The 13,262-nt window shown below is 38.4% G+C and overlaps 1 protein-coding gene across 2 annotated transcripts in view; it reads right to left on the bottom strand.

Moving 5' to 3' along the window:
• Positions 1-20: 20 nt before the first annotated feature.
• The window catches only part of LOC106878523 (tetraspanin-36), a 42,825-nt gene continuing 29,583 nt past the window's right edge, over positions 21-13,262 (bottom strand). For both annotated transcript variants that reach the window (XM_014927763.3, XM_014927756.3), the window contains exons 4-7: positions 5,257-5,355; positions 3,700-3,858; positions 3,027-3,110; positions 21-1,799 (exon numbers count right to left, since the gene is read on the bottom strand). In XM_014927763.3, the coding sequence (XP_014783249.1) occupies positions 1,695-1,799; positions 3,027-3,110; positions 3,700-3,858; positions 5,257-5,355 (447 nt within the window). In that variant the 3' untranslated portion in view covers positions 21-1,694. The remainder of the gene's footprint in view (positions 1,800-3,026; positions 3,111-3,699; positions 3,859-5,256; positions 5,356-13,262) is intronic.

The following is a 13,262-nucleotide window of genomic DNA, read 5'->3' as shown; positions in this document are numbered from 1 at the left end:
CAAATAAATTAGTCAAGAAATTTTGAATAAAACAGGTTTATTTTACTTTTTAAAACAGAATTTCATTGTCTTTTGAAAAGAGTTGACTGAATATATTTGTCTCACTAAATGTTAGATGATAGATTAAATACAAATCACTAATGAATGTGTTCTAGTTTAAAAAGATGGAATGACAAGGATTTCACAGGTACTGATCAATATCCAGTATTAATTTTGTAGAAATTACAAAACAGTACACACCATCACCAAAATGTTAGCTTCGAGTCCAAAACAAATTCAATTTCCCTGTTGAAATGGTGAATCCTTTTAATGGCTCTAACTACCATATCTAACTTAAGCATAGAGAGCCAGACATTGAGATTAAACTCAAAGAACAGCTTTGAGTCTGGAAGTTTAGCTAATGCTTGAGATAAATAAACTAGCATACAACTATTTTAGTAATTGTATGAGCTCACCCTGTATATGTCTTACTTTAGGAGTTTGACATTTAAGTATCCATTAACTACCTTGGTACTTGGCTGTTGCCTAGGTGTTGTTAAATAAGGGACAGGAGCCATTTCGAATAAATACAGTTGATAACAAAATAATTTTCAGCATCAAGATTATGTAGATTATAAAATATAATATTACATATTGAAAATTAATATTCAAAATAACTTTCAATTGGAGTGTAAAGCATCTTTTCTTTTCTTTTTTTTAATGTGAAATAGTGAGACAAAAAGAATCTATTAGTTGTTTGTAAAAGGAATATTTTGTAACAAAAGGGATCGGTTCACACAATAGTCATTATATACATGTGTAAGTGTATATATACACTAGTGAAAGATATTTGAAGCAACAATAAATGAAAGATGTTACTGTCCAGATACTTAAGTCACAAGCAACTACAGTTGATGAGGGGGGGGGGGAGAAACATAAAACTGACAGAAGATTAATTTATTTTAGAGATGAACAAGTGCTGGCCCCAAAATAATTGGTGTTTTAAAAAATTTTTTTCAAAGATTGGGGTAAAATATATTTAATAATTTTTGTCATTAATAATTTGTGAAATTAGTTACAACTTCCTGATAACACTGACTATTGGTGATATTAAACCTTCCATAAAATAGTGACTCCCCCCCCTCCACTTAGTTTATCAGTCTTGGTCAAAAAAGAGGGAGTATCATAAATTCAGCTGTTGATAGCTAAAAGCAGAATGTTGGTGTTGATGGTCAAAGAGTCATAACAAAACAAGTATGTCAGCTGAGAAAACAGGAGTCTCATGCACGCACACATACACACACAGAGTAATGGTCAATTCCAAATAAGTTATCAAAAATAAAATGAAAGTTTGGAAAAATTATAATTAATCTCTTAGAATATAGTTTATGGGGTGGTACATGATGCAAGCCACAGAATCAAACTCCTTCACCACACCAATCAAGACTCAATATTTATTGAGACAACAGGTCTGATAGGAATTTTCAGTTTCAAACAAATAACTAGGGGGGGGGGGGGAATTTTTTTTAAAATAAAAATTGATTAAAGAAAAATCTTAAACAGAAAAGAAAAAAAACCTAACAAAAACTTAGCATGCAAGTTTGATTAAATAAAATTGTGTGAAATGTTTCGATTGAGTATATTCGACAGTGGATGTTTTAGGGGGAAAAGCTATAGTTTGTGAACCATTGCAAAATGCCGACATAACTAAAGTGTTAGACTCTCAGACCATTAGCACTAACATTACTGTTGAGGTTTTTGTAAGCAATCACTCCACGGGTTCGACAGCAGAGAATACACGTTGCAATCAGTCCAATTATCTGGAAGAAAAAGAAATTTTAAAAAAAATTTAGAGAGAAAATAATCTTGTAAAAATGTTAATAATTATCTTAGGGTGGCAAGCTGGTAGAATCAGTGCTACAGTGAGAAAAATTGGTTAGCAGCATTTTGTCTGTCTTTATGCTGAGTGCAAATTCCGTTGAGGCTAACTTTGCCTTTCATCCTTTCAGGGATCATGAGAGACTAGATAAAATAAGTACCAGTCAAGCACTAGGGTCAATGTAAATCGACTAGACTGCTCCCCTGAAATTGCTGGCCTTGTGCCAAAATTTAAAACCAATATTAATAGACTATATTAAGATGAGTTGGCAAAATCATTAGCACACTGGGGAAAATGCTTAGCAACAAGAAAACACAGCAATCTGTGAGTCCAGGGCTGTAATGGTGGGTGAATCTTTTGCTCATTACTGAAATGGTCTTTTGAAATACCATTTAACTAATATAGGGTGAAACACTGAAAAACAGATTTTAAATTAACACCATATTACTATAAACATTATCACACAGCTACAAGGTACTAAATTCAGGTATGACTAATATTTATTTATCGCTACAAACAAGCCAGCATAATACACAAGATAAATATAGTATAGTCTCTGTTCTTTCACTATGGTGTTCTCTATGTTAAAAGGCAGGATATTTAGAGTAGAACATTAAGATAACCTGACTAAATAGTTTAATTGAATACTTAAAAAAGAATTTTGTTTTTTGTGCCACTGGACTGGCTCCTGTGCAGGTGGCACGTAAAATACACCATTTCGAGCATGGCCGTTGCCAGTACCGCCTGACTGGCCTTCGTGCCGGTGGCACGTAAAAGCACCCACTACACTCTCAGAATGGTTGGCGTTAGGAAGGGCATCCAGCTGTAGAAACTCTGCCAGATTGGAGCCTGGTGTAGTCATCTGGTTCGCCAGTCCTCAGTTAAATCGTCCAACCCATGCTAGCATGGAAAGCGGACGTTAAACGATGATGATGAACATTTCTATAGTTTGTGCTATTTCTTTCCTTATCAACTGACACCTAATGTCTGCATCTAGTGAAATCCCTACCAAAACATACCTAAAGCCTGACCACTCTCATACACACACACACCTAAGGGTGTGACCTATTGACCCCCTCCACCTCCAAAATTAAAACCCACCTAAAGGTTAGGTGAAATAACTTTCATTCAATCAAGTTTCAGAGTTTTTAAAACGAAATGAATTTACCTGAAGAAGAGCAAATGTGATCCCTGCTGAGGTTATGTAAGTCAAATTGTCAAGAAATTTCAGCTTCAAACGTTCGTAACAGCCCTGTAATGAAAAAGGATGGACAGCACTTCAATTGGGGAAGGGATGTTATGGTAACAGCAAACACTAATATATATATCATCATTTTTGACATTCACTTTTCCAATACAGCATAGATTAACTCTTTTAGATACCAAGACATGCAGGAATATGGTGTAACTAGTCGTAAACTATGTGTACCCCAGGTTTTAAACATATTCCCATTTATTGTTTGTTTTTATATCATTCTGTCCTAGAACGGGATACATGATTGTGTTACTGAGGCATCACCTTACAGACAGATACCATTCCTCTCACTATTTTTCAAGTCAAGGAATTTTTCTCCCTCCAGTTTTGAAAGCATAAGACAAACAGATAATCAGTTGATAGAACTCACAACAATATCACTGCACATAAACTGTAACTTTCATTCAACTGAGCACAATGTAAAGACACATACACATACATACATTTGTATGAACATACACTGATCTTTTCAGTTTCTATTCTATCAAGCCTGCTTGCAAGGCTTTGGTTGGCCCAGAGCTACAGATGATACTTGCACATGCTACACTTAAGAGGGATTGAAATAGAAAAATATTTTTAAAAATACCTGGTGATAGATTCCTGTAGAATGATGATCAAGTTTTGTATCACAGGTAACATTGTGCATAGTTTGAGGCATACAACAACTTTCTGGCACTGCGTGGTAGGTCTTGTACCATTTTGTGTTACGCCAATCTGTGGCGTTCTTTACACCACAGCATTCCAACTGAAATGGTAAGAGAGAGAGATTAACAGATAATTAGACTTTATGTCATACAACAGAAAATGAATATTTATTAACTCTTCAGCTTTCAGATTACTCTGTCAAATGTAATGTTAATTTATTCACATTGTTTTGAATTACTCATGTATTATCTTGTAGCTTTCAGATTTTGTGACTATGTTTAGAATGACAAACGTTGAGTAGGTATGAGAGGTCATGTCATAAAACAGGAAGAATATTTGGGCCAGATATGGCCAGTTTAGGCACGGAAGTGTTAAAGAAGAGATAATAATGTTGATGTCACCTTGAAAATCTTTCTTCTGGATAGATAAGAGGTTGTCAAATATGTCTTCATACAAATTATTAAAATTAACAGTTACAATGGTTATGAAGTTATACTGGGACAACACTGAACAAATTTAAATACTAATAACACCACTACCACTACAGCTATTATGTGCCTTTGGGCAAAGCACACAATTTTCTCAGTCTACACGCCATTTGGTCTGGGGTGTACAGTCTGTTACTCCCTCCCCACCGTCTTCTGCTGCTTAATTCCACCCCTCACTCTTTTCTAACTTAATAGCACCATCTGGTTATAGCAATGAATAGCGGTACCAGTTATGGGCTATGAACTATTGTTCTCAATAAATAGGCTGGCATTGAACCAATTTGCTAAAATACAATAAATGAAGATAAATTCTTTATTCGTTTTCTGTTATAGTCACATTTTTATTATTGTATTCTCTGGTCTTCAAGTGCTTGTCACATTTTAGTAATATTCTCACAATTGGAACCAAAACCTTTATTAAATCTACGTTGGGTAGATTGTTCTAATTCCATTGTCCAAACCAATGAGATTCTCTTAATTATTATTCAACTTATTATGATGTTAGTTTATGTTCGAACCAGAGTATATATAATTTCACTGACCTAGGAATTGAACTTACACTCACCAGCTAAACTACTCTTCTTATTTCTTTATTGCCCACAAGGGGCTAAACATAGAGGGGACGAACAAGGACAGACAAAGGGATTAAGTCGATTACATCGACCCCAGTGCGTATCTGGTACTTAATTTATCGACCCCGAAAGGATGAAAGGCAAAGTCGACCTCAGCGGAATTTGAACTCAGAACGCAACGGCAGACGAAATACCGCTAAGCATTTTGCCCGGCGTGCTAACGTTTCTGCCAGCTCGCCTAAACTACAATTCTAATCACTTAATATTCATAATCCCTGTTCTGAAGGCCAGAGGGCACAAAGGCCAGCCAAAGTGGGTGAGAACACTATTTGGAATAAATCAGTGTGTAATAATGGTAATTTAGATGAACACACAGGCATTTCATATTTCAAGGGAAACTTTATGAAGACTTTTTCTAATAATGCAGACTTTACTTACCTCTCGCTGTACATAGTCAATCTGATCATGATCAATACTACTGACATTGTCATATTTGTTGATAGCAATCTTTAATCCGTCTGACACAGCAGAGGTCACCTGTGCAGAAGAGATACATATAATAATAATAATAATAAATAGACCAGATATAGTTGTCAAAGATCATGAAGAAAAAAAATGCTTTCTAATTAATGTATCAATACCAGCAGATGACAACGATTCCCTAAAAGAAATGGAAAAAAACTTTCAAAATACAAAGACCTGGAAATAGAGGTAACTCGAATGTGGAATCTAAAAACAGAAACAATTCCTATCATAGTAGGTGCCTTAGGTATAAGAAAAAAATATTCAGACAAATACATAACAAAAACACCAGGACTTACAAATATATATAACATACAGAAAATTGCACTACTGGGCACTGCACACATCCTACGCAAAACACTTTCAATACAGTGACCATAAGAGCATCACAGCAAACCACAGCACATACCCAAGGCGCACAGAGCTGCGCTCGGTAGTGAAGAGAAAGCACGTTATAAAAATAAAACTACTGAATAATAATAATAATAATAATAATAATAATAATCATCTTTGTTGGGTACTATGACTTTTTTTTTGTATTTGTCAGCTTCTTTAAAGACTGAAAAGAGTTTTTTTCTTTGTTTTGTTTGTGTTTATTTGTATTAGTTTACCTTGCTTCCGAAGTAGGTATTTCTGTAGTCCTATGGAGGTTATTTTGTAATAGCTTTCTAACTCTATAAGGCCTCTACCACCTTCGATCTGTTGTATATTTAGCCTTTCTATATCAGATTTTGAGTGGTGCATCCTAAATCCTGTCATTATTTTTCTTGTTTTTCTCTATTTTAATTAGTTCATTTAGAGTCCAAGTAAGAACATTGTAGCTGTAACATAACTGGGATGGCTAAAGTGTTGATATTGATACCTATTAACTTGTTTTCTGCATTGAGCTCCATTTTCAGTATTAATCTAACTTGTCTATAGTCTTCTTTTTTCTCATCTTCTCTTTCATTTGGTGTGTGTTGTATCATATCTAGTTCATTGATTCCTAAGTATTTGTATGTCTGGGTTTGGTCTAATTCTCTTATTTCATTTGCTTAATCTAGTGTGATGTTGCTACTCTTAACTAGTTTTCTTCTTTTCAAGGTTGCTTTGGCACATTTTTCTAAAATGAAGTCATAGTACCTAACAACTATGAAGAAAAGAAAAAAAAAACAAACAAAAAAAATACAACAAAAGCTGTAAAACAACTGAAATCCAAACTAAAACTGGAACAGCAACAGCTTATGATAAAATGATGATAAGAAAAGCCCCTTCATGGCAAATACTGAGTTAAACCAAATGCAAAAGAAATAGACAAAGCAAAACTCCAACAATGGTTTTGAGGATTTTTAATTGCAGCACAAGACCAAAGCCTTCCCCACCAGAAATTACCAAAAACATGTAATGAAAAGAAATACAAGTAACTGCAGAATATGTGGAGATGGAGAAGAAACAATAATAATTCATATTGTCTCAGGCTGCCGAGTCCTGGTAAAGAAGAAATATATTCACAGACACGACAGAGTTGGGATCTATGTACACTGGAAGCTATGCCAACACTATGGAATAATTACAGAAAAAAAGATGGTATAGACACACGCCAGAAAAGGTCACAGAAAATGAGAAAACAACCATACTCTGATTTGCCAATACACACAGATAGAGAAATTAAAGCCAATAGGCTGGATATTGTTGTCAGGGATCACCAAGCAAAAAATGCTTTCAAATCGATGTATCAATTCCAACAGATGACAACGTTTCTCTAAAAGAAATAGAGAAACTTTCAAAATGCAAAGATCTGGAAATAGAGGTAACTCGAATGCGGAGTCTAAAAACAGAAACAATTACTATCATAGGCGCATTAGGTAAGATAAAAAAATATTCAGACAGATACATAACAAACCCACCAGAACTACCAAGTATATATAACATACAGAAAATAACACTACTAGGCACCACACACATCCTACTTTCAATATTTTAACCATAAGAGCATCAAAACAAACCACAGCACATACCCAAGGCACACAGAACTGCGCACGGCAATGCAGTGAAAGCACACACAATAAAAATAAAACTACTGAATAATAATAATAATAATAATAATGGTTTCAAATTTTAGCACAAGGCCAGCAAGTTAGAGATGGGAGTAAGTTGAATAATAACAATAATTTTGCAATTTCCTATGATAGCAGAGTCAATACATAAGAAATTGAAAAAAATCAAGAAATATCAGGACCAAGCCAGAGAGCTGAGGAGACCATGGAAGACCAAGACAACAATTATTCCTGTAGTAATCGATGCTCTTGGCACAACACCCAAAATGCCATTTTGGGTGTTGTGCCAAGAGCAAAAACGTACCATCTTATATTCTGCAAGAATCCTAAGGAAGATTGAAATTTGAGGAAACTTGTCACCAAACCTCAAGATAAAATAGCTGTCAACTAAATGAGCATGTGCTAGCATAATATCACATATAACCAAGCATATCGTAGAACAGCTAAAGAATAACCAAAACTGCACAAAGGTTTTGTTATGTTTCCCTCGGGTGACTCGCAGAGATAACATAACGAGTTATACAATTTAATTATTACATTTATTGTTCAATTACATACAAAGAACGCACTCACCCAATGTTCGTTATGAATAAACAAAAGTCATGTCCGCCATATATATATATCAATGACATTTTACTACGACAGTCCCACAAGACAACAACAATGAAACAATGAACTCAGACGAACCACATGACACACGGAACGTCAGACGAATTACATATCTAACAGTCCATATAACACCTCCCCACTGAAATTGATGCTACACAAGAAGTATCAACAGCAAAGTCTCTCTTGGGTTTTACAGGTTCTCTTGGACCGTCTTGGGTTGTCTGGTCCATACTCTGGAACGGGTAACATGGTCTTGGGTCTGGTTTGTCTGTGTTAGTGGCACAGTTTCCGAGATCTCCATCGGGTGATCTGTTGCAAATTCAAATACAGTGTTTTCTGCATCACCAGGTTCATTGTCTTCCTCAGTTGTGTACCGCGGTCGCAGCTGTTCCCAGTGTCGTCTCCACATCGGGCCATGAGGTATGACCTTCACGTTAAAGCAGCGAGTACCCAATGACTTCTTAATGATTGCTGGTACCCATCGGGGATCTTTGTCTCAGCGAGGTCCATAGTATAGTGCATACACAGGATCTCCGGCCTTGTACTGCCTGGTAACTTTAGCGACATCAGCCGAGCTTGGAGTCACCTGAGACTTATGTGCTTCCTTAGACTGTTTGCCTTGAGCAATGTGTACTGGCGATGGCAGCAGAGAATCAATCCTTGTTCGTATCTGCCGGTGATTCAAAAGTTCACTTGGAGAGAATCCACAGGATGTCGGTGTTCTCCGGTACTGCATCAAGAATTCTTGAAGTGCTCGTGTCGGCGGAAGAGAAGACTTCCTCAGAGCTTGTTTGAAGGTCTGCACCAAACGTTCCGCTGCTCCGTTGGTAGCTGGGTGGTAAGGTGCACCTGTCAGGTGTGTGATCCCGCGTTCTTTGCACCAGCTCTGGAACTCCTCAGACGTAAAAGTTGGTGCGTTATCGGTGACCAGTGTGTGAGGAAATCCGAAGTGCGCAAAGTCTTCCTCAAGCAGATTCAAAGTGGCTTTGGAGGACGTGGAGGAAGTGGGATGAATGCATGGGTACTTGGAATAAGCATCTGTGATCACCAGCCAATCTCTACCCATAAAATTTATTGCATGGTCCAGATGTAAGCGGCTCCACGGCTTTTCTGGTAACATCCATGGGTGAACTGGAGGCTTAGATGGCTGCCTTTGATGTTCGTTACATGAATCACATCGTCGACTGGCTATCTCTATAGCAGCATCGATACCAGGCCAATATACAGCAGTTCTTGCTAGCTGTTTCATGCGTTCCATGCCAAAGTGTCCGAGATGCAGAAGATTGAGGATCTTTGACTGCAAGCTATGTGGAATCACAACTCTAGATCCATGTATAAGGCATCCATGACAGATACTAAGTGAGTTTGATAACTTACGGAACTTGTTGACTTCGTCATTGATCTCCATGTTCTTTGGTGGCCAGCCTTCACGGACGTAGCGCATCACTGTAGATATCACTGGATCTTTCCCTGACTCTTGACGGAGGACGTTAGCATCCACAGGTTGGACTTGAATACTAAGAGCTTTGATGGCACACACCATGTCTATGTCTTCACCATTTTCCTTTCTGTCAAAGTCGTTGTCATCACCGAATGGCAAGCGACTGAGGGCATCAGCATTGCCATGATCTGCTGATTTCCGATATTCAATGGTGTAGTCAAACTGGTTCAGCCACAGGGCCCATCGTGCTAGTCTGTTAGCAGTGAGAAGTGGCGTCCCTTTCCTCGGACTGAATAGTGATGTCAGTGGCTTGTGGTCAGTCACGAGTATGAATTTACGACCGTACAAATATTGGTAAAACTTCTGCAAGCCAAATATGATAGCTAGGGCTTCCTTTTGAATTTGACTGTAGTTACGCTGTGCAGAAGTGAGAGTCTTGGACATATTGGATATTGGGCGCTCGCTTCCATCAGGATAGCGGTGAAACAGGACTGCTCCAATACCAACGTTTGATGCGTCACAAGCCAGTCCCAAAGTTTTGTTTGGATCGAAGTGTATCAGAACTTGACTTGATGAAAGTACATTTTTCAAGTGATCAAAAGCTGACTGTTCCTCATCTCCCCACTTCCAAATAGTTGACTTTTTTGTAAGGCAATAGAGTGGCTCTGCTATACTGGCTTGGTTTGGGATAAACTTTCCATAAAACTGAACTGAACCTAGGAAAGATTTCAAGCTTGATTCGTTCGTTGGAGATGGCATCTTTAAGACTGCTTCGACTTTGGATCCCTTAGTGATCCCTTCAGCCGACAAAATGTGTCCAAGGTATTCTACACTGGGTAGTGCAAACTGGCACTTTTCACGGCGACATCTGAGTCCATTGTCGCTTAGACGTGTGAGCAGACACTTTAGGTTGTTTAAGTGACTGTTTGCATCTTTCCCACTGACGAGCATGTCATCCTGGAAGACGGCCACTCCAGGTAGATCATGGGTCAGGTTTTCCATGATCTCCTGAAAGTAACCAGGTGCTGACTTGATTCCGAAAGGGAGTCGTTGTTGCAGGAGTACTCCACGGTGAGTGCTGAGTGCGAGTCTGCGTTGACTTTCTGGAGCCAGTTTGATCTGATTATAGGCATCAGCAAGGTCTATCTTTGTATATCTGAATCCACCTCCGAGTTTCTGCATCAGTTCAGCAGGGAGTGGCATTGGATGACGGTGATCAGCAAGTTGGTCATTAATTCCCACAGAGTAGTCACCACAAATCCGTAGTTTGGGCTTCAGGTTGCTTGAAGCGTGTGCTTTACGAATCGGTACCACTGGCGTTCCGTATTCATTGAATTGAACAGGCTTCCAGATTCCCTTGGCGATGCCTTCTTCGTAACCTTTGGCCAGGTCATCACGAAGAGCAAATGGGACCGGACGTGCCTTGTGAAAGACTGGTGTTGCGTCCGATTTGAACTTCACTTCCAGTTCAAAGTTCTTGAGACATCCCAATTCTTGCTTGAAAAGATCTGGAAATTCATCACACATGTTGTTACAATCTTGCTGCAGGGAAACATAGGGCTCGCTTGAGGTCTTTGGATACATCCCTTCTGCACCTTCCCTCTTAGCTTGGCTGTCTATGCTTTTCAAACCTAGAGCAGTGTCTACGGAAATTCCCAGAGTCTGGATAGCGTTCCGACCCAGCAAATTAAGATCAGAGATCTTGGTGACTATGTAAGGTATAAGATCCTGCTTACCAGTTGTTGGATCCTTGGTTTGGCCCATGAAAGTTCCTAGAACAGGCAGGTTGTGCTTGCTGGCAGATTCATAGCGATGCTTGACATCTTGCAGCTTTGGTCTTCCAAGTTGTTTCCAGACTGACAAGGAAACAAAATTGCCTGTAGTAGCAGTGTCCAATTCCATTGTGAACAGTCTGTTCTGGATTGTTACTGGCACAATTAAACTATGAGTGTCTCGGGAAACTTCACCTAGGATCGCCTTGACTAGCTCAGCTTTTGTGATTCTTTTCACGGGAGTTTGTGAATGACCATTGCGTTGCTGATGTTTTTTCCTACACACCGCTTGCAAATGACCCTTTTTATCACAAAAATGACATTTGGTTTCCCTGAAAGGACAGTCTGTTGCTTTGTGGGCCTTTCCACATCGGTAGCATTTCTCCTGGTTTGTGGAATAAGACTGCTGATGTTTCTTTTGAGGACTCTTATTCCTGTTCTGCTGGACCTTGTACACCTGCTTGGTTTTGGAACCGTATACAGTTTCTTTTGCAACCTTTGCTGCGTCTTCAGTCTCAATGGAAACCTGGACAGCACGGGCAAAATCTAGTTCTGAGTCTTTTATCTTAAAAAGCGCCTTCAGAACCGCTTCATTGTTAACCGAACATATGAATCTCTGTCTCAGAGCTTCATCCTGTGGGTTGGTGATCGCTGGAAAATCACAGGTAGCTGCATCCTGGCGTATACGTGCTGCCAGCTCCTGGAGAGTTTCGCCTGGCTTCCGCTGCATATCACTCCAAAACTTGAAACGCTCTCTCACAATGAAAAGTTTAGGGTCGAACTGTTCCTTCATGAAGTCAACGATTTCGTCCATTATCAAGTTGTTGATATCTTTAGGCGGATTTTGTTGGGTAGCCAGATTAGCAAGTTGTTTGTAAACAGTAGCAGTCTGATTGGTCAGGAACACTTGTGCCATGCGTTTTTTCAGGTACAGCATTAGCAGCCACAAACGTACGGAATCTTGACCAGTAATCAGGCCATAGTTCTGTCGCTGAATCAAATGCAGTAAATGGTGGAATCGACACTGTTGTTGAAGCAGCTGAAAAATAGCCACTAGAATCGCCTTCAATTTGTCGAGCACCAAACAGTTTTAACAGAGCGTCCATATCTCTCTGATGTTGTTGCATTTGCTTGTCCATTTGTTCCCTAAACAATTTAATAAGTTCTACTGTCTGTTTTTCAGCCATTGTTATTACGATGAATAATTTTACGGTAAAGTAAGCATGTATCCTACCGGCGACGCCAATAAACTGTTATGTTTCCCTCGGGTTACTCGCAGAGATAACATAACGAGTTATACAATTTAATTATTACATTTATTGTTCAATTACATACAAAGAACGCACTCACCCAATGTTCGTTATGAATAAACAAAAGTCATGTCCGCCATATATATATCAATGACATTTTACTACGACAGTCCCACAAGACAACAACAATGAAACAATGAACTCAGACGAACCACATGACACACGGAACGTCAGACGAATTACATATCTAACAGTCCATATAACGGGTTTCTAATAAATTGGAAAAATATAATTTTATGTCCACTTTCACATGCTGACACGGGCTGTTCAAAGGTTTCTAATAAATTGGAAAAATATTTTTATGTCTACTTTCACATGCTGACATGGGTTGTACATAGGTTTCTAATAAATTGGAAAAATATTAATTTTATGTCCACTTTCACATGCTGACATGGGCTGTTCAAAGGTTTCTAATAAATTGGAAAAATATTTTTATGTCTACTTTCACATGCTGACATGGGCTGGACAAATCACTGTCTTCCAAACCAGGTTGTGAATAACATTTCATTTTTACATTCCATATTTGCCATAGTTTCTACTACAACTGGTTGATCTTTCTAGCAACACTGAACAATCATTTTAATGTGGTACAAGCACTAGAGAGGTTGTCCTATCCCTGACAAGACTAAAAAGTTACTGTTTGTTCATGGCAACTGTTGTACAGTGAAACTGTAAACCCCTCCTGGTAAAAAGTGGTAGTAGCCAGCCATTATAAACAGACCAATAGCCGGTTGACAGAGATGGCCGAGAGTAC

Source organism: Octopus bimaculoides, chromosome 15, assembly GCF_046866305.1.
Source record: "Octopus bimaculoides isolate indiv1 chromosome 15, ASM4686630v1, whole genome shotgun sequence".
In the NCBI taxonomy this organism is placed as follows: domain Eukaryota; kingdom Metazoa; phylum Mollusca; class Cephalopoda; order Octopoda; family Octopodidae; genus Octopus; species Octopus bimaculoides.
This window is presented reverse-complemented; position numbering and strand designations above follow the sequence as displayed.